The 20,578-nt window shown below is 44.6% G+C and overlaps 1 protein-coding gene across 4 annotated transcripts in view; it reads left to right on the top strand.

Annotated features, from left to right (window-relative positions):
• Positions 1-20,578, top strand: part of PHKA2 (phosphorylase kinase regulatory subunit alpha 2) — a 215,231-nt gene that overhangs the window by 80,438 nt on the left and 114,215 nt on the right. For all 4 annotated transcript variants that reach the window (XR_003857009.1, XM_029603350.1, XM_029603348.1 and 1 more), the window contains exons 10-14: positions 6,235-6,288; positions 9,614-9,736; positions 15,670-15,765; positions 17,105-17,212; positions 18,273-18,351. Coding sequence is in view for 3 of the 4 variants with exons in the window: in XM_029603350.1 (XP_029459210.1) it covers positions 6,235-6,288; positions 9,614-9,736; positions 15,670-15,765; positions 17,105-17,212; positions 18,273-18,351 (460 nt within the window). In the remaining variant the exon portion in view is untranslated. The remainder of the gene's footprint in view (positions 1-6,234; positions 6,289-9,613; positions 9,737-15,669; positions 15,766-17,104; positions 17,213-18,272; positions 18,352-20,578) is intronic.

Here is a 20,578-nt window from a genome sequence, read left to right as displayed (position 1 = left end):
AAATGTCCTCCAGGTGCCAAGCTTTCATAATGGAACGTAGTGCCGCTCTAGCTTTTGTCCTATATGTAGTCTTTTTCTGGGAACTGTGATAAGAACATAAGAAATTGCCATGCTGGGTCAGACCAAGGGTCCATCAAGCCTAGCATCCTGTTTCCAACAGAGGCCAAAACCAGGCCACAAGAACCTGGCAATTACCCAAACACTAAGAAGATCCCATGCTACTGATGCAATTAATAGCAGTGGCTATTCCCTAAGTAAAATTGATTAATAACCATTAATGGACTTCTCCTCCAAGAACTTATCCAAACCTTTTTTGAACCAAGCTACACTAACTGTACTAACCACATCCTCTGGCAACAAATTCCAGACCTTTATTGTGCGTTGAGTGAAAAAGAATTTTCTCCGATTAGTCTTAAATGTGCTACTTGCTAACTTCATGGAATGCCCCCTAGTCCTATTATTCGAAAGTGAAAATAACCGAATCACATCTACTTGTTCAAGACCTCTCATGATCTTAAAGCCCTCTTTCATATCCCCTCTCAGCCGTCTCTTCTCCAAGCTGAACAACCCTAACCTCTTTAGCCTTTTCTCATAGGGAAGCTGTTCCATCCCCTTTATCATTTTGGTTGCCCTTCTCTGTACCTTCTCCATCGCAACTATATTTTTTTTGAGATGCGGCGACCAGAATTGTACACAGTATTCAAGGTGTGGTCTCACCATGGAGCGATATAGAGGCATTATGACATTTTCCGTTCTATTAACCATTCTCTTCTTAATAATTCCTAATATTCTATTTGCTTTTTTGACTGCTGCAGCACACTGAGCCGACGATTTTAAAGTATTATCCACTATAATGCCTAGATCTTTTTCCTGGGTGGTAGCTCCTAATATGGAACCTAAAATCGTGTAACTACAGCAATGGTTATTTTTCCCTATATGCAACACCTTGCACTTGTCCACATTAAATTTCATCTGCCATTTGGATGCCCAATCTTCAAATCTTGCAAGGTCCTCCTGTAATGTATCACAGTCTGCTTGTGATTTAACTACTCTGAATAATTTTGTATCATCCGCAAATTTGATAACCTCACTCGTCGTATTCCTTTCCAGATCATTTATATATATATTGAAGAGGTATTTATATATATATATATTGATATTTATATATTTATATATATTTATATATATATATTGATAAGAGGTATCCAAATCCACATTAAGAGCAAGGTTAAAATCCCCCCCCCCCCCCCAAATTCTATATCCTTCCCCATGTTTATCTAATACTTGTGTAATCCGAGGTAAAAAAGTTACTTGGTCCTGATTGGGAGCATATACCGATAGCAGCGAGTAAATATCCTTGCCCAGTTGGATTTTAAGGAAGACAAATCTCCCTTTATCATCAATTACTTGTGCTAGTGTATCATAAGTGAGCGCTGAAGATATCAATATTCCTGCCCCAGCATACCTACTGTCTTTCCCCGTAGCTGCTAAGTACACATTAGGGTATTCTTTGAAGGAGATTAGTCACTCATGGCTTCTACGAATATGGGTCTCTTGCAGAAATGCTATTGTTAGGTTCAGCCTTGTCAGGTCTCTCAGTAGTAGATGGCACTTTCTGTATGTATTTAAACCATTTACATTAAATGTCGCAATACGCATCATATTTTATATGTGCTGTATTAGTGGATTAGCATAAATACCACGCCGGTTCAGCTGCACTGTGATCCCATACTAACCTAAGCATAAAGGAGAGTTTTGCTTTGAGAGTTGCCCTTCACTAATCAGCACCATGTATGAGTTGTTGTTTCTTACCCTGTTATTCAGGGCTGAGACCCCCCTCAGTGTAATCCACTGTCCCTCCTTCGCGGATTCCTCCCTTAGGGAGCACCTCGCCCCAGACAAGTCGACCATTATCCCATCCCTCCCCCACCTCAGAATCAGCGATGTATACAATAAACTTTAAATATCAACACTCATAGGTAACTGCTAAATAACAGAAACGACGCAAGTCTAAATATTTCAACCCTGACAATCAGTTTGTCGCAGACTTAGTGTTAGTTACTGTACTGTCTTTATGTGTGTGCTCTTTCGAAGCAGAATCATTTCAACCTTGATCTGACATGCTGTCTTGAAATGGCTGCAGCTTATGTGTAGCCCGTCGCTTTGGTCGCTCTACTCGTTGCCATTTTAAAGCTGCTGTCCCTCGGGTTTTGGGTGCCGCCTCCGAGTCTCCTGAGTACCCAAGTCTGCGTCTAAATCCTCCGAGTATCCTGAGTCTTCGTCCAAGTCTTCATGTTCCTGCCCTCAGCTTCCGTCTGGCCTCACGCACTCGTTCCCTAGCGACGGGTCCGGAAGGGCTATCAAGTGGCCGGAGGGCTACTCTCGAGATCAGCATTGCGTTGCTGGATCTCATTGGTGCGTGTAGGTCCAGTGGAGGGCTGAGCCTGCCTAGTTCCTGTTCCGGATAATCCTTGCCTTGTCTTCGCTCCTGCTCCACCTATGCTCTCATACCACCTCACCTCCCGTGCTGTGTCTTGGGGCTCCTCCCTGAGCCGTGCCGCGGCCCAAGGGCTCACATCCTACCTTAGATGGGACCGCGCCTCCACGCTCCAAACTGAGCCTGAGGGCGCACTCCGCAACAGGTTATCCATCAGATGCACCCTTTCCTAAATCAGTCAGTTTTACACATATTGGCAAGGGCTTTAATATTATTATAATTGAATTACTGCATGTTTTTACTGTGGATTGCTATTCAGGTCTTTAAAAAAAACCTCCAGCTAATCCAAAATGCCGCTGCTGGGACAACGATGAGAAGCAAGTATATAAAACAGTCCTGTACTAAAATCTCTTCTGCTTGGCAGTGAGCTACTGAATTCAATTTAAAATATTAGCCCTCACATTTAGAGTTTTATCTGGACAAGGGCCAAGATATCTGCAGGTGCATCTGAGCAGATTCAGCCCTAGGCAGAATGTTAAGTAGTGAGGCACTTATTATAGTCCTTTCGGTAAAAGAAGCTAGGCTGACATGGACAATCTGCCCAGTAAATTGCTTAGAGTAGTAATTGTGATTTCTCTGAACAGATGTCTTGGGCCCTTCTGGCTTCTCTAGAAAATCTTATAGGTTGAAATAGAGGAGGTTTTCCATCTGATGTGAGAGGAAATGTGGATTATCAAATACAAACAAATAAATCTTTTCTATTTTTCTACATAAACATTTTTGAGTACTTTCTGCATCTTTGTAAGTCTGATTTGAAAAATAACTCTGTAAGAGTACACCTTAATGCAGCTGGTGCTTATAACCATCGTGAAGGGCACCCCCATATCTGTACATCCTCTAGTTATCAGGTTTATACATAGCTAGCTTCAGTTGCAGGCTCCCATCCAGCTTCTCACCATGTCATAGGACCTTAACATTGTTCTTATGCCATTGCTGAAACCCTTTTGAGTCTTTGGCTTCCTGTGTTGAAGTATATGACCTGGAAGGTAACATTTTTGGCAGTGGATACATTAGCTTGCAGACTTAGTGAGCGCCAGGCCTTAGTGACTTACCACCTTTTACAAAGTTTCATCATAATACGATGGAGGAGTAGCATCACCCTAAGTTCCTGCCCAAAGTGTGTAAGACTTCCTTTCTTAACCAATCAGTTGATCTACCAATATTTTTTCCAGGCCACATGTTCATAAAGGTGAAAAGCCCTGCATTGTCTGAAGATTGTAAATACATAAGACATGCCATGCTGGATCAGAGCAAAGGTCCATCAAGCCCAGTATCCTGTCTCTTACAGTGACCAGTCTGGGTCAGTAGGAAGTACTGGCAGATCCCAAAGAGCTGATCCATTCCTTTTGGCTCACTCCCAGGGATAAGTGGGACAAGAGAGCAATTGCCTTCTATTTGGAGTGGGCCAAGGTCCAAAGAAGGTCCATCCAGCTTTTTGTTTCTTTTGACCTCTATAACCAAATGAACTAATTGGGTCTGATTCTAGAAGGGTATGTCATAGCTCGTAATGTAGAGACACGGCCATGTTGGTGGCTCATCTTAGATTAGCCTCCATGGAGGAGATTTGCAAAGCTGCAATTTGGACTTCTTTCCATATATTTATATGTCACTGTTATTTGGACACTGACTCCTAATGTGACTATATATTTGATCAATTTGTTCTCGTGTCTCTTTGAGGGATAGAACCCCATTCCATCCTCCCTAGGGCCAATTTTATTATTCTGGGTTGGTTTCCTGAATACCCTCCCCCTCAAAAAAAAAGTAGAAAATATGATAGAGATTTTTTCCCTTGCAAAAAACATGTTTACTGCCCATTGATGGCTAGTTGTTGTTTGTTTTTCTGTTTTATGTTGGAAGGCAACCATTAGCTACGAAATCCCACTTGTTTGGCTGATCATCCTGCTTATTCCTCAGAGAAAATCGAGTTGTTATCTGTAACCAGTGTTTGCTGTGGACAGCACGATAATCAGCCACATGAACCTGTTAGGATTCGTGGCCCACCTACCTCCAATGTCAGCCAAGACTCAGCGTGGCAGAAAGTAGCTGAGTTCCACCTCCTGCATCGCCATGCCTCTCCTCTTGGATCCAACGCCACCTGGCCTCAGCACAGCTCGAACGCTGCTGGCTCCAGCTTCCACCGGCGCCATGACGCTACGATCCAGCTCCTCCATGGATGTGCACATGCACACTCTTCCCAGCCTTAAAGGGTCTGCGGTGGGAAAGACCCCGTGGCGTCTCCTGCTGACATTACACAGCCCTTCCTATTCAAGGGCTCTACAGACACCTCATCTTTACCTCAGCAACAGGTCTTTTACTCCTGAGTAGTGCGTGTTGCTCCTGTGTGTGGTTCCTGATTCCTATCTGCAAGCCTAGCCTCATCCAGCTTTGCCTTATCTTCCTCATCCAGCCTTGCTCATCCTGCCCATTTTGTCTATTGTCTTCAGTGTGTCTCTGTCCACTCTTGTTCTGACTCTTCGGATCTTGACCTGTTGCCCGGAACTGACCACGATTGCTTGCTGCCTGATCTTGCTGCCTGATCTTGACCCCTTGCCTCTTGCTAGCTGCCTGCCTCAACCTTGGCCTGTTTCTAGCTCTGCTTATCTGCTGCCTTCCCTGACCTCAGTGTGCCTTTGGACTTCAGTTATCTTCATTGCCCTAGGAACCTGCTTAAGTCCTGCTGGCCCATCCTGCAGGGGAGGAAGCTGGTAAAGGCAAAGCTCCAGACTGCCCGCTACAGGGCATGTTTGCCAGCTGCCAGCGTAGACCTCGTGGGTTTGCTCAAGGATGTACTGCAGCTCAAAGGGCTCACTCATCTGTTATCCTCCCACCTCCTTTTCTGGAGCTGGTTTCTTGCTGTGCTTACACACAAGACTGAAGAAGCTTCCGTGGCGGCAGCTGACTGGGAAGTCCCACACACACCCTTCAAAAGCCTTCTAAGCTTTCCCTTACAGCTGTGGAAATGCTCTTTGTCTGCACAATTTAATGTGAGGCATAAGTTTGCACAACCAGTGCATATGATACTGCCTACACACCCAAGAATGGCTTGCCCAAAATTTAACTAATGTGGCCAAACTTTGTCCCTTACCACCCTGTATAAGTAGCCAGCTGAAGGAATCTGCTTTGCATGCCTCTGAAAGCTCCTCTAAACAAAGCCCGCAGCACACAAAAATACACTTAACCTGCACATCTGTCCTGCCAATCAGCCACAGCAGAACATAAAATAAGAAAAAGCCTCTAAACGTACTCGACTGTTTTCTCTAAATGCACCACGACAAAGCAAAGTCAAGCCAAAAGAAGCAAATAAATGCTTTAAGCCATCCTGGCCTTTGTCAGATCTGAGTACTATTCTCAGTGTTTGCATGTACTGTATCAGCTATATTTAAACAGTTACAGAATCCTTATTCTAAGAAATGGCATGTTAAGGCATGAGGGGGTAATGTGATGTTAGACCATGAAAGAATTAACCTGTTGGTGCCCTGGCTTGACATGGTGCGGGATGTAAATAAAGATCTCTTAATTGGTTAACAAGCCCGCTACTTCTTACTTAATGAATTGACTGTCATGCCAGGATATGGGCAACTGAGGATAGGGATGTTTTGTAAAGAAATCTTTTTGTTCTAGAAAAAAGAAAACGTGGAAATACTCATGAAAGGAAGATTCACAAAGGATTTATAGTAAGCCAGTAGATCTTGCATGATATAAAATAAAACTTTTTTTTTTTTTTTTTTTTTTTGCAGGGGCGTTATGGCTGCTGTCGCTTCCTTAGGGATGGTTATAAAACTCCAAGAGAGGTTCTACAGAATTTCAGTAGATATATCGAATATTTTTAAAATTTATGGGGTAGATATTCAAAAGCCATTTAGGTGGATAACCTAAAAGTTATCAGTCTAAATGGCTTACCCGGTTATATTCTGCCCTTATCTGGCTGAATTATGCCCTGGTAACTAGTTTCCTGGCTAGAATAAGCTGGATAGAAAAGGGACGTTTTGAGGGCATTCCTGGGAGGGGCTGAGATATCCGGCTAACCTAGCCAAATATCGGGTATATCCGGCTAGGTCAGCCAGATAACTTTAGACCTGTTTCAGAGCAGGTCTAACGTTATGTGGCCTTGTGTGGCTGAATAATGCCGTCATTATCAAAACCAAAGATTCAGAGGGCTAATCCCCTCCCTCCCATCCCAAAGCTTAATACAAAGGCCCTCATGTCCGTCGTACTCACCTACCTTCTCCCAGTCCTTTGTTAAGACTTAGGATGGGCCTGGCATTGTACCCTGACCCCAGTCCAAATTTTCCATCCAGGAGCCTCAGGCTGCCTCCCTTCCTGCCCTCCACCCACCCACTTCAATGCAAGCTTCTGCTTCCAGCGCCGCCTCTGCCAGAGCAGCACTGGAGGCGCCAGGAGCAGGGCAGAGGATCCCTCGCTCCTGGCTTGGATCTAAACGTTATTGGGGAGGGATGGAGGGCACCCCTTTGATTCCTTGTGGGTGGGTGAGGGGGGAGGGCAGGAAGGGAGGCAGCCTGAGCCTTTTTGATGGAAAATTGGGACCAGGGCCAGAGTACGACCTGAGGGCCTTTGTACTAAGCTTTGGTATGGGAGGGAGGGGATTAACCCTCTGAATCTTTGGTTTTGATAATGACAGCGCCGGATATCTTTTCAAGATATAAGTAGCACGTTATCCGGCCACACAAGGCTGGATAACTAAAAACCTGCTCGGCTATATTAAAACATAGCCAGCTAGTTTTTTGTTATCCAGCTATACGTAGCTATATGTAGCTCTATCCAGCTATATGTAGCTATATGTTCACTAAATGTCCTACTGAATATGGACCCCTGTGTTGCCAAGCCTCCATATCTGTGTCATGCAACCTGCATAATGTTAAGTGACCATGTAGATAATATTAGCCTGATAGGGCTCTGCTGGTTCTGAATTTTTCATAAATACAAGTTTTCTATCCTACAAAGCTGCAGTGCAACTGTTTTATTTTTAAAATTTGCTTTTAGAAAACATGGTGGGGGCTCAAGTTTTACATTGCTTAAATATTACTTACAGTTAGAGGGAAATTTTCACTTGCCTGTGTTGATGTGGACGTTGTAGCTAATTCTGAAAAATAAACTGCCTGGATGTCCCCTTTTTGTTTAGCACCGAATGTCCTTTAAAAATATTTATTAAGAATTTGCCCGACTCAAGGCCTGAGTTTCGGCCTTTTATAATAGGGCTGCTTCAGGGGCTTCTTAATAAAACACAGAATGATATACTTTATCCCACCTTCGTCTAGTTAAAAATATCAAACATCTGGTGATTTGTAGTCATCCATGTTATTATTCTCTTTTGTTCAGTGAACAAACCAACTTATTGGATTTCTTATAACATCGGTGTGGTATAACCACACTTATGGCTTCTTGGAAGATATAATCTTCAGTACTTAAATAAATCCTATTCTTTATCCAGGCTTTAGTTTAAAACTTTAGATGTCAGCAAAACTGCAGCTGTTTGTTAGCAGTTTCGCTGACATCTAAAGTTTTAAACTAAAGTTGGTTTGTTCACTGAACAAAAGAGAATAATAACATGGATGACTACAAATCACCAGATGTTTGACATTTTTTACTAGACGAAGGTGGGATAAAGTATATCATTCTGTGTTTTATTAAGAAGCCCCTGAAGCAGCCCTATTATAAAAGGCCGAAACTCAGGCCTTGAGTCAGGCAAATTCTTAATAAATATTTTTAAAGGACATTCGGTGTTATCCTTTTTTTTGTTTCCTCAACGGATTTGATAAACCGTCTTCCTTATTATTTTTGGGACCCTTTTGTTTAGCTGCAGTTGTTGAAACTAGGGTCTAATTACCCAGGAGCAGTTTTCACCCACAGAAATCTTGCCAGGGAATTCCTTAGTTACCCTGCTAGATCTCTTTAAAATTGTCCCGCCTAGGCATAGCCTCCGCAGGGCCTTGTGGACCTGGTAAGCAGTTTTAAAATAGAAACTATGCATGTAGTATTTTGAGAATTTGTTTACTTTGATACATGGGCACCAAAAATCCCCATGGACTTTGCACCTTATTTTTCTGCGGGTGGAGGGACAGGAAAACAGTATGCACGCATGCCTGAAAAATACCACTTTTATTCCCCTGACCAGTACAAGCCCTTTGGAACTCCCCTTTTTTAATGCAGACAGAAGTACCCACCTGGTAAACCCCCGAGTATATATTTTTTTAGCTGCTCTGAAGGGGACAATTTTCAGCCAACCTACTTTACCTGGGCAAAAACCTTCTTTAAATTGACCTTATAAGTTCTAATTTAGGGCCGGATGCAGTAAACCTTTTTTACCTGGAGACTAACGAGAATAATTTTTAATGCCATTTCCAAGGGTTAAAAGCAGTGCTTTCTTTACCCGTGGAAAGGAGATTTGTGTAAAATTTTGCTCCCTGTGCGCGGGTTAAGTTCACATGTGTAGCACTGCCACTTGTGTAATTTTACCAGCACTATAAAGAGAGCTGTCGGGGGGGGGAGTGGGAGTGGGGAGTGGGAAAGGGATAACGCATGCAAATTCTAACCACACAGCTTAGCGTGTGTAAATATGTGTGCGGGTAGTTTTCCCGGGATAATGAGTGTGCTCATATTTTTCATTTTGGAAATTTCCGCAAAATCTGTTGAGTAAAAAACTTACCCCGTGGATTTTGCGCAAATGTGGACTGTTATAAAATAACCCCCAAAAGAGGTGAATTTTCAAAGACGTTTCCGCAAATACATTGGCCGCCTGCAAATTATCCACCCTTTCCCCAGGTAAAAAGTATGTAACAATGAACATGCTTTGTATCCCTGGGAGAAGCAGGTGGGCCGAGAGGCGGGGTGAGGTCGGGGGAGGCATTAACACACACAGTTTTATGAGGGGAAAAGCACCCACAGGAAAAGCCATTGCAAAGCTCTGCATCTACATTTTCAATAGACAGCTTTCGTAGGGAAAGCAAACATGCACTATGAGAATTGGTATAAAATCCACAGGTCAGAGTGCCTGCAGCCTTTGCAACTACCCACACACATTTAAAAATTGCTCCTTAAATGGGGGGGGAAAACTGTTTTGTACATTTGTCCTGTAAATATCAGTAGTTTCTTTTCTAGGACCCCAACAGGCTGCATTATGACCCTGCTGAGCTCAAGCTGTTTGAGAATATAGAATGCGAGTGGCCACTCTTCTGGACGTATCTCATAATAGATGGAGTGTTTAATGGGGATCAGGTTCAGGTAAGGAAGCATTGGTGCATTTTGAATATACTTCTGCATAAACCAACAGTACTCGCTCCATTATTCACAATGTCAAATGGTCTTCTGCATGCCTCTATTGATTCCTTTCCAGATATTATTCTCCGAGGACAAACAGGATGGTAGTCCTCACACGGATGACATCATCAGATGGAGCCCCGATACGGAAAAATTATGTCAAAGTTTCTAGAACTTTGACTAGGCACACTGAGCATACCCAGCATGCCCTATACCACGCGTCCACATGGGGTGTCTCTACAGTCTTGTAATATAGAATTATGATTAAAATAAAAAATAGGAGAAACCTAACTCTGCAGGGTGGTGGGTGGGTTATGTGAGGATTAACATCTTACTGTCCTCGGAGAACACTTGTTACAGGTAAGCAACTCTGCTTTCTCTGAGGACAAGCAGTATAGCAGTCCTCACACATGGGTGAATCCCTAGCTACAGGCTGCTCCCCAGCACAAAAGGGGATCAACAGACACCCAACCACAACACCGGTACTGTTGGTAACAATGAGGGAGACAGTCTGAATCCAAACAACAGGCCCTAGGTGGGTGAGTTGGGTTCCACACCTCAAACAGGTTTCAAAGGATGGACTGGCCGAACCTACATTAATAAAATGTGAATGTGTGGAGAGAACTCCACTTTGCAGCCTTGCAGATCGCCTCCATGGGAAATGCTCGCAAGTGGGCCACTGAGGCTGCCATGGCTGTGACAGAATGAGCCCATAGGTCCTTTCCACCCAGCTACCCCCCCTCCCCCCCCCCTCGTCACCCTCAATTTTGATCATTAAACTTATGATATAAGGATAACTAGGAAACAGACTTAGTTATCTGGTTGTGTTAACCTTCTGTTCCCTCTCGGTACAGTTGCAGTTTGAAAAGGGAGGCCTGGGGCAGTACTGCAGGGTCAGCTTGGCTCAGTTTCCAGTCTTTTGCACCACTGTCTGCTCCTTTCCTGAGTCCTAGAGCTCCTGCCTGCTATGTCTCTTTTTGCACTGGGGGTAGATTCTTTCTTTGCCTTTCCTGCATGGCTTGTGGATTGGACTGCAGACAAGGAAGGGACAGAATCTCAAATATCCCACACCTCCAGTTCTGTGACACAAACTCTCCTCCACAGAAATTCCTCCCAACAATGAACAAAGGACATTTTCCCTTGCAACTCACCATACAAAAAAATATATTCAGATGTTAGTGTCACCTCAGTTATAACAACATAAGCACATTCCATGGCCAGACACGTTTTGAAGTAACACAAAATCCTGCAAAAAACCCCTAAAAAACAACACAGAACCTATGCAGCAAACTTGCCATACCATAAAAGCACTAACTTCAAGGACTGAAAGAGCAGCAATCCTTCCTGAGAAAGCACTGCCCTAAAACACCAATACATCAGCGAGACTGCTATGGGCCTGATTTTAAAAAGCATTTATATGCTTAAAACTGGATTTTACAGGTGTAAATGCACTTTACTCATGTAAGTGGGATTTTGAAAATTGCTAAATATACTGTATGCCATTGAATTGTCCATAGGATATTCATGCGTAAGTGCATTTTAGGTACATAAATAGCTTTTTAAAATTGCTATGATAATCTGTTACGTTTACACTTGTAACTTCTTTTAAAATTACCTCCTATAGGTCCATACATAGACATTACTTGCTAGCAGAATCCCTCACCTTGGTCAAACACACAGAACACAAACTGACCCTCACCTAATAAAAAAATAAGGGAGTACAAATTAGAAATAGAAGCATGCAGACAAAAAATGAAATGGAAACCCCAGGAAGCCAGACTCTGCATTCAGTGCAACATCAGAGAAAAAGAAATGGATTCATTTCCTCCTGCACTGAGCAAAATACAAACATATAAGAAATGCACATTCCCAAAACTGACACATTCCATTCTTAAAAAACAGAAAATACTTTCTACTTTTACCTTCTGTTGTCTGGGGAATTTTATTTTTAAAACTGGATTGGTCCTGGTCTCTATTTTTTATCTTCTCCAATGTTCTTTTTCAGGGTCTATTTTCCATTTTCTCTCTCTCTCCTTCTGTTTTCTTCCCTTCTTTCTGTACATTGTCTGATACTGAAGTTTCCTATTCATCTTTTTCTCCATTCCTCTCTGCTCTCTATCCATTCACAGCTAAATTTCACCCCTTCTTCTCCCCCTCAGTATCCTTCTTATCTTTCACCTATCTACCAGTTTTCCATCCCTCGTTTTCACCCCTCCCCAACTCTCTCATTCCCCCCATCTCTCACTCCTTCCCCAGCCTCTTATTCCTCCTGTAGGTTTTACCCACTCCCTAATTCTCCATCTCTATTCTCTATACTCACCCTTTCCCTAACTCTCATCGACCTTCCTCTGCCTCTCATCCTCTGACCAGCTCCAGGACATTCTCTGTAGGCCTCCAGCCTGTTCTGTTGCTTATCTCCTACCCAGCCTCCTATTTACCCCTCTTTCACCAACTCTCTGGCTCCATTCCCACCCTCTCTCTCCATGTTCACAGACCTATTCCTTTCTTCTCTCACATACCTCCACAGTACCATTTCTTTTCAGTGCTTCTCACCATCTCTCCAGTCTCTCCATCAATCAACCCCCACCCCACAGCCTTCTTCTCTTTCCCCTCATACCCACTCAGTTGCTGAGATCCCTATTGTCCCTCTGAGCCCCTGCTCTCCCCCTACAACTCTTATCTCCAAGTCCCCATTCTCCCACAGTCTTGGAGTCCCTGCTCTCCCTATGTCCCCATGCTTCCCCTGCTCTCCTTCCCAGTCCTTGCTCTTTCACCCAGCCCCCAAGCCCGTGTTCTTCCCCTGCTCTCCTCCCTACCTCCTGAGTCTCTGGTCTCCCAGATTCCCACCCAGTATTCGAGTCCCTCTTTTTCCAGATTCCCCCCTAGTCCATGATCTTTCCTATTCTTTCTCTGCTCACCCCCAAACCTGGAGTCCTGTTCTTTCTCTAGTCTCCCCTAATCCCCAGATCCCCATTCTTCCAGATTCCCACCCAGTCCCTGAGTCCCCATTCTTCCCCTTCTCCCCTCCAGCCCCCATTCCACCCCTACTCACCCCCCCAGGTTTCCATTCTACCCTGTTCTCCCCCCTAAGTCCGCATTCTATCCCGCTTTCCCCTATCCCCACGTTCCTGTTCTTTGTTTGCTCTCCTCCCAGTTCCCGAGTCCTATTCTTCCCCTGCTATCCTCCCTGAGACCCTGATCTTTCAGGCTCCCATCCAGTCTCTCTTCTTCCAGATTTCCACCTAGTCCCCATTCTTTCCCTGCTCTCCCAAGTCCTATTCTTTGCCTTCTCTTCCCCAAGTCACATTCTTCCAGATTCTCATGCAGGCCCTAAGTCCCCATTCTTCCCCTACTCTCTCACCCAGTCCCTGTGTCTCCCCTGCTCTTCTTTCCCAGTCCTAGAGTTCCATTTTCCCCTGCTCTTGCCCTCTCCCCAACCAATTCTTTAATCCCTGTTCTGCTTCATCCCTCTCAAAATCTTCGGCCCAGCAATCCCTAACCCAGTGGAGCTGCAGCTTCATGCTTCACCTTGGGGAGTTCCTCTTCTCTTCTGCCGACCATATGGTTGACATCTGAGCTGTTTGAACCGCGATGGCTCTTATATCTACGAGCCCACGCGATTCAAACATCAGCTGTTAACACCAGTGTTTGAACTGCACGGGTGATTCATAGATACAAGAGCCCCCATGGTTCGAACAGCTCAAATGTCAACGACATCAGCGACAGGAAGGAAAAGGAAAATCCCCAAAGCGAAGCAATGGAGCTGCAGCTGCATTAGTTTACCGGTGCTGGCCAAGATTCGAAAGATGTCTGCCATCCTGCTACAATTCCCCTGCGGAGCAGGAATAAATTGTGGGACAATTTGATAATCAGACTCGGGGCAATGGGCCCCATGTGCCAGAGCTAATGAAACACCCGATGAAACAATTTTATTAAGTTGTGTTACTTGTTCGTCTAACGTGTTTATATTTGTTTTATTTTGTGACGTCTTCTTTGTTTTATTATGTATGATTGCCCAGAGTTGCGAATGGTGTGGTCTATACATTCTTAATTAAATAAATTGTGTTTACTATGTTAAGAGAGCAGGAGAAGGGAGGCGTCTGCACTCTTCCTATTCTGTATTTCAGCCACTTTTGGGAGTCCTGGTTAGAGATATAAAATGTAAAGATATAAACAAACAGAACCATCAAGAACCAGGGCCAGAGAGACCCACAGACCTTTTTCATCATAACACATATCTTCCCCCTTCTCACTCTTTCTCTCTCTTTTTCTATCACAGTTGCACAATTCTGTGCAATATAGAAACTTGTTACAAGTTTATATCTCTTATATAAAATACTTTTATTATACAAATACATGCCTTTGTGTATATCTTATTCTTCTGCTACGCACTGCTGCTGGAAAGTGAATTCAGGGCCTGGATTATTATTACTACTGTTATTGACAATATTACAGATAGCAGAACTATTCAGCCATACAATCTCATCCTCCTACCCATAGAGTTGATACTTGGCTTGTAAAAGACTGAAGAGACTTGTGAGGCGCTGGCTGCATGGGAAAACCTGGAAGTTTTTCTGAGCTCTGAGAGTCACATTTTGCCATGGCAGCATCAGATGACGTCACCCACTTGTGTAGTTGAATTGTCCTGCTGTCTATGGAGAACAGCCGTTACAGGCAAGCAACCTTGCTTAATTTAGGGAAGATATTTTTCTGGCCAGAGTTATCCTGCTAACTTTAGCCAAGTACGGCTGAATATCAGCCCTCACAGGCAGAAATGCCCCGAAAGACCTCCATCACTGCCTCTAAAATACTATAGAGCAGGGGGGGGAAGGAATTTTCCAAACTTGGGTTTTGTCCGGGAAATTCCAAAAGATACCCGGACAAAGCTTTTTTCTTTGAAAATTAGCATCTCTATCGCTTAAGATGGTATATGAGAAAAATGCAGTGATGATTTTGCAATTAGTGGTGCAGTTCTATATGTACTTCCTGAGTTAGGATTGACTGAGTTCAGAAATTGGAAGCTGAATTGTAAAGAGCTGCTGTGGACAGTTCTCTTTTCATAGGAGGGCGATTTTCAAAAGCTTTTTACTGTGTGCTGAAAATTTCCAGTCCTGTATGTGGGCAAAAGTACATTCTGGGGTGAATGGGGTGCGTAATTGTACTCATGGGAAAAGTAGGTGGAAATCAGAGGCAGGGTTAGGCCGGGGGGGGGGGGGGGGGGACGACAACAACCTCCTCTTTAGTGTTGGAGTTTTCAAAACTATGTGCGCTGTTTTTCAGGAAAAAAGTATCTACAGAGATAAGCAGAGATAAGCAGTAATCTTTGCGGTTACTTCTTCCCTGTGCATTTCTTTCCCTTTGAAAACTGGTGCAAAGTCTGTGAGGAAAAGTACCAGAGTGGAGTTTGCAACAGTCAGCATAGTTTTGAAAGGCTCCCCCCCCCCCCCCCCCCCCCATACGTTGACTAATCTGCTGAACGTTTTAGCGGGATATGTCGCAGGCGCAGCCCATGTTGTAATCTCCCTGTCAGCCAGCGGTTCAGGAAATGTTGCTGCTTGCCAAGGACTTTGCTTCCAGTGACAATTACACTATCAGTGGCTGGCCAGTTTTTCCCCTAGAAAGTGGCTAAAGTCTTTATCTTGGGTTTCAGGAGCTGTTTTCTTCAGGTTTGAAATCCTGAAATGCCGAACCGCCAGTGCCAAACTGGGTAGGAAGTCGTGATTAACCTGTTGCTGGCCGGCTATGCTTGCATGAACAGTGAAAAGATGGGGAGGGATCCTTGGCCTCATGTCCCCCTGCAACTTATACACAACCCCTTAGTGCAGACTGTGTGGGAGTTTTTGAAATGGTAATTGACAGTAAGATAAAATTCCTGTTCTTTGTCTGCCTCCCCCCAGGTACAGGAGTACAGGGAAGCCCTGGAGGGGACACTCATTAGAGGAAAGAATGGCATCCATCTGGTGCCAGAACTCTATGCTGTCCCTGCAGACAAGGTAATGGGTTAATTCAGAATTTGCTTTTAAAGAATATTCTAAAATTATTAAATTTTCTTAATTTTGATGGATTTTTCTTTTTTTACTTGAGTGGATTACTTATTTTATTTTTAGCAAGTCAAATAACCCCTATTCAGCTCTAATTTGGTTTCAGCCATGGTGATCCACCTAATGCTGCCGCCAGCTTGTCCCTATTTTGCTTCTTCCCAGTCAGCAGGGCCGGAGGAACCACTAAGCAAGCTAGGCCTGTGCCTAGGGCGCCGAGTGGTAGGGGCCGCCTACTGCGGCGCCCTGCCTCCCTCCCCCCCCCCCGTGGCACCCTCCTGACTCCCCCCTAGTGGTCCAGCGGAGGGCCCGGGAGCAATCTGCTGCTCCCAAGCCCTTGGCTGCCACTAACCAAAATGGTGCCGGTGCCCTTCAGCCTCTTCCATGTGACGGGGCCAACCAATGGCACAGGTAGCCCCTGTCACATGGTAGGGGCTGAAGGGCACCGGCGCCATTTTGATTAGTGGCAGCCGAGGCCCCAGGAGCGGCAGATCGCTCCCAGGCCCACACTGGACCACCAGGTAAGTTTTCTTTGGGGGGGGGGGGGGGGAGGAGTCGGGGCTGCGACCGGGGCAGGGGGGGGGGCCACATGACGGGGGGGAGGCGCAAGGCTGAAATTGCCTAGGGCGCCCAATCCCCTTGCCAGTCAGCACTGCTGCTCTAGTAAGGCACAGAGCAGGAGGAGGGAAGGAGGAGCCAGGAAGAGCTCTCAGTGAAAAGAATTGCTCCTTCGGCACGCTGATGGACAAGTAAATCAAACAGCTGCTCTTAGCTAATAGGTTGTCAACCCTGGAGCCTTTGACAGGACAGGCATGTCATAAATTTGGGAAATAAATAATGTAAATTACATAACCAGGCACTCTTTTAATCTATAAACTGTTACTTTTGTGAAATGTGTTCTTCAGTTGTTGCAAAACAAAACACTGCAGGAAACTGCTATCTGGAGCAAAGGTATTTGATTATGTGACACTCCTGTTGGCTGAACCTCATTGGTTTTATTTATTTATTTAGACTGCTTATATTCTGCTTTTTGCACCTTTTTTTTTTAAGCACGTCAAAGCGGATTATATTCAGGTACTGTAGGTATTTCCTATTTCATGCAGAGTAAATTCAAGATTTTGACATTAGTATTTAAGTTTTTGTCCAGGGGTTGCCCAAAATATTTATCTGGTCTCTTACTTTCTTATAAACCTACATGGACACTTTTTCCATTACTGGATGTGTGGCTTACTTTGCTATTGTACCAAATACATGCAGAAGTGATGGCTTATCTTTCTCTACCTTTTGTTATCAGGTGGAGGAGGAGTACAATAATCCTCACTCAGTGGATCGAATCCCTTTAGGAAAGACCCCCCATTTGTGGGGACAGTCTCTGTACATCCTGGGGTCTCTCCTGGCAGAGGTAATTGTGTGCAGTGCTGTATCTTAATAATTGCTCACAGGTGGAATATGTCATGTCATGCAGACCAGCGTGTGTAAGAGATTCTCTCGCATTTGTGCATCTGGGAAGTGAGTACTCATTACTCCTTTGCCAGGGACCGAGCATGTGAGGAACTTTGTCATTTCCGTCAGCCGATGCTGAGTTCCAGCACTTCATTCTACAGCAGTACTGATGAACAGTAACCTTGATCACTAAGGGAGTCTTTTATCATGATCTATAATCACAATCTAATAAACCACACCTTACCCAGTGCACTAGTATAGTGAGTTTTCACTAGCGTAGAGAAGAGTCTAAGTCTATGCAAAAACTTGGTATTAGGCCTCTTTTGAGTGATTACATCAGGGGCATTTTGGTTGTGTAACCAAAGCACAATCGGATGGATTCTTGTAGCAAAGCTCAGGGTGAAGGAAAAGGTCAGTGAAGCTGGAAATGTAAATTGGTAGTGGCATGTGCCATTGGCCTTATAAACTTGTATTAAAATGAACAAAGCAGTCACAGGTTTTGTTGTCCCTAGGTTGGAATCCATTGAGCAGAAGTACTGTGACAGACTCGCTCCTGCGGTCTCATTTTCAGAAGATTCCAGTTACATAGAAAAGACGAAACAGTGCTAATATAAAATGAGAGAACTAATGAAAAAGTCACCTTATCCAGATCATGTACCACTACAATCAGCTTTTGTACAGCATGTATAAATCCCAGCAGATTTCAACAGAATAACCTCGTACTGAAAGATTGTGAATCATGACTAGATAGAGGGGTCTGGTTGTAACTCTGGCAGCTGTTGTGTGTCTATCAGTGTTTGAATAGTGCTTTCATTGTTTTGCCACTGCAGTAAGAATTTCTTTAATGAGTCAGAAAAGAGACTGTAACAAGCCACATTTTTACAACTTATTTCACTGAACAGCATAGCTGATGAAAAATACAATTTTACTACTCCTTATTTATAGTCGTCCAAGTCCACTGTGAGCAGCCTGGCCTCCGAGGCAGTTTCTTGATTATTTTTTCTTTTTATTTTCCAAAGGGATTTCTAGCTCCTGGTGAAATTGATCCCTTAAACAGAAGATTTTCCACAGCTTTCAAACCCGATGTTGTAGTGCAAGGTTTGTGTTTTCTTATTCACAGTTCATAGCCTTGGGAGGCAAGAGTTTCAGGATTTTATAAGTGCATTGAGTAAGTATGTGGTGGACATGCTATAGATTATTTTTTTTTAAATATTATTACCAGATTTTTCTTGCTTTAGATTGTCATAAATATGGATGCGTCTGTGCACTACATTATGAGGACAAATTTCAAAGTCATTTACCTGGCTAAATCGACAATTTCCCAACTTGGTGTGGCTAAACGTTTGAAAATTGTTTCTCAATGTGAATAGTTTTAGCCACATTGAGAGGATGCATTTCCCAAGTGTGGTGAAATTGGGTAGGAGGGATATATGCACATAGCATTTTCAAATGTTTGCATGTGTTTTTGCAGCAAAAAAAAATGCAGGTGCATTTGACAGAGAGTACTTTATAGCCGTGGCAAGTTTCAAAGCAAAAGGACATATGTATACTGTTAGCGAACTGTTGGAAAGCCCATGGATAAAAAGTGCACATATTTTTTTGTCTCAGTGTGGAAAGTTTGAAAATTGCCTCCACGATGTACCTGAGTGCTAATGTTACAATAAAATAAGCCCTACTAGCTAGAGCAGGGGTCGGGAACCCATGGCTCGCGAGCCAGATATGGCTCTTTTGAGGGCTGCATCTGGCTTGCAGACAAGTGTCGCCATACTTCGCGGTTCCCCGCTGACCCAGCTGCTCCCCGGTCCTCCGCCGCCCGGGCTTAAAATGCTGTCAGCCCGGGCGGAACGTGGCAGGACAGCTGGAGTCAGCGGCACCGGCGTGCTCTCTTCTCCCCCCCCCCCCCCCCCCCCCCGCGGCCCGGAAGAGGAAGTGGAGAGCATCGGGTGCCTGCGCGGGAAGAAGAGACCACACTAGCGTGGTCTCTTCTTCCGCGCAGGCACCCGATGCTCACCACTTCCTCTTCCGGGCCGCGGGGGGGAGGAGAAGAGAGCATGCCGACTGGAGTCATCCGGGTGCCTGCGCGGGAGTCATCGGGTGTCAGCCGGGTGCCAGCGCTGGAGTCATCGGGTGCCTGCGCGGGTCTTCCCGCGCAGGCACCCGATGCTCTCCACTTCCTCTTCCGGGCCGCGGGAAGAAGAGAGCACGCCGGGTGCTCTCTTCTTCCCGCGGCCCGGAAGAGGAAGTGGAGAGCATCGGGTGCCTGCGCGGGAAGACCCGCGCAGGCACGCTAGTGTCCGACGGGAAGAAGACTGCAGCGCGGCTCGGAGGAAAATGAAAATCTTCAACCGCGGCCGATGGGACTCCGCCTTCGCCTCCGCGAGGGCTGAAAATGAAGGAGGTTAGCGTTGGGAGGTGGCTGCTGCTGCCGCGAGTTCCCGGGGGGGGGGAAGGGGGAGAGAGAGAGTGAATGAATGAGCGAGCAAGCATGTGTGTTTGAGATCCTGTGTGTGTGAGTGAGAGATTGCATGTATGTGAATGATTGAGAGCCTGTATATGTGAAAGAGAGTATGTCTGTGATTGAGATCCTGCCTGTGAGAGAGAGAGCATGAATGTAAGTTTACCATTGGGAACCTGTATGTGTAAGTTTGTAATTGAAAACCTGTTTGTTTGAAAGAGTATGTGTGTATGATTGAGATCCTTTGTGTGTGAGAGATATCATGTGTATGTATGATTAAGAGCCTGTGTGTATAAGTAAGAGAGAGATCATGTGTGTCTGTGTCTGATTGACAGCTGGTTTAGGTGATGGAGCATGTGAGTATGTGATTGAGAGCCTGTGTTTAAATGAGAGAGAGAGACCATGTGTGTCTGTGTGATTGAGAGCTGATTTAGGTGAGGGAGCATGTGAGTATGTGATTGAGAGCCTGTGTTTAAATGAGAGAGAGAGACCATGTGTGTATGTGTGTGATTGAGAGCTGATTTAGGTGAGGGAGCATGTGAGTATGTGATTGAGAGCCTGTGTGTAAATGAGAGAAAGAGAGGACATGTTTGTAAGCATGTGAATGAGAGTCTGTGTGTGAGAGAAAAAGACAGCATGTATTTATGTGATTGAAAGCCTGTGTGTGTGTAAGCGTGAAAAGATAGACAGCATGTGTGTAAATGTGTAATTAAGAGCCTATATAAGTGAGAGAGAAAAAACATTTGTATATGTGAGTTTTGTTTTATAAGGATGTGTGATGTTTCTTTTTTCCTTTGTTACACTGCATACAGAGACTCTGGCTTGTTGCAGTTTCCAATTCAGTTTTTGTCTGCATGCTTCTTGTTATGC

The sequence above is a fragment of the Rhinatrema bivittatum genome, chromosome 5 (assembly GCF_901001135.1).
Source record: "Rhinatrema bivittatum chromosome 5, aRhiBiv1.1, whole genome shotgun sequence".
In the NCBI taxonomy this organism is placed as follows: Eukaryota; Metazoa; Chordata; class Amphibia; order Gymnophiona; family Rhinatrematidae; genus Rhinatrema; species Rhinatrema bivittatum.
This window is presented reverse-complemented; position numbering and strand designations above follow the sequence as displayed.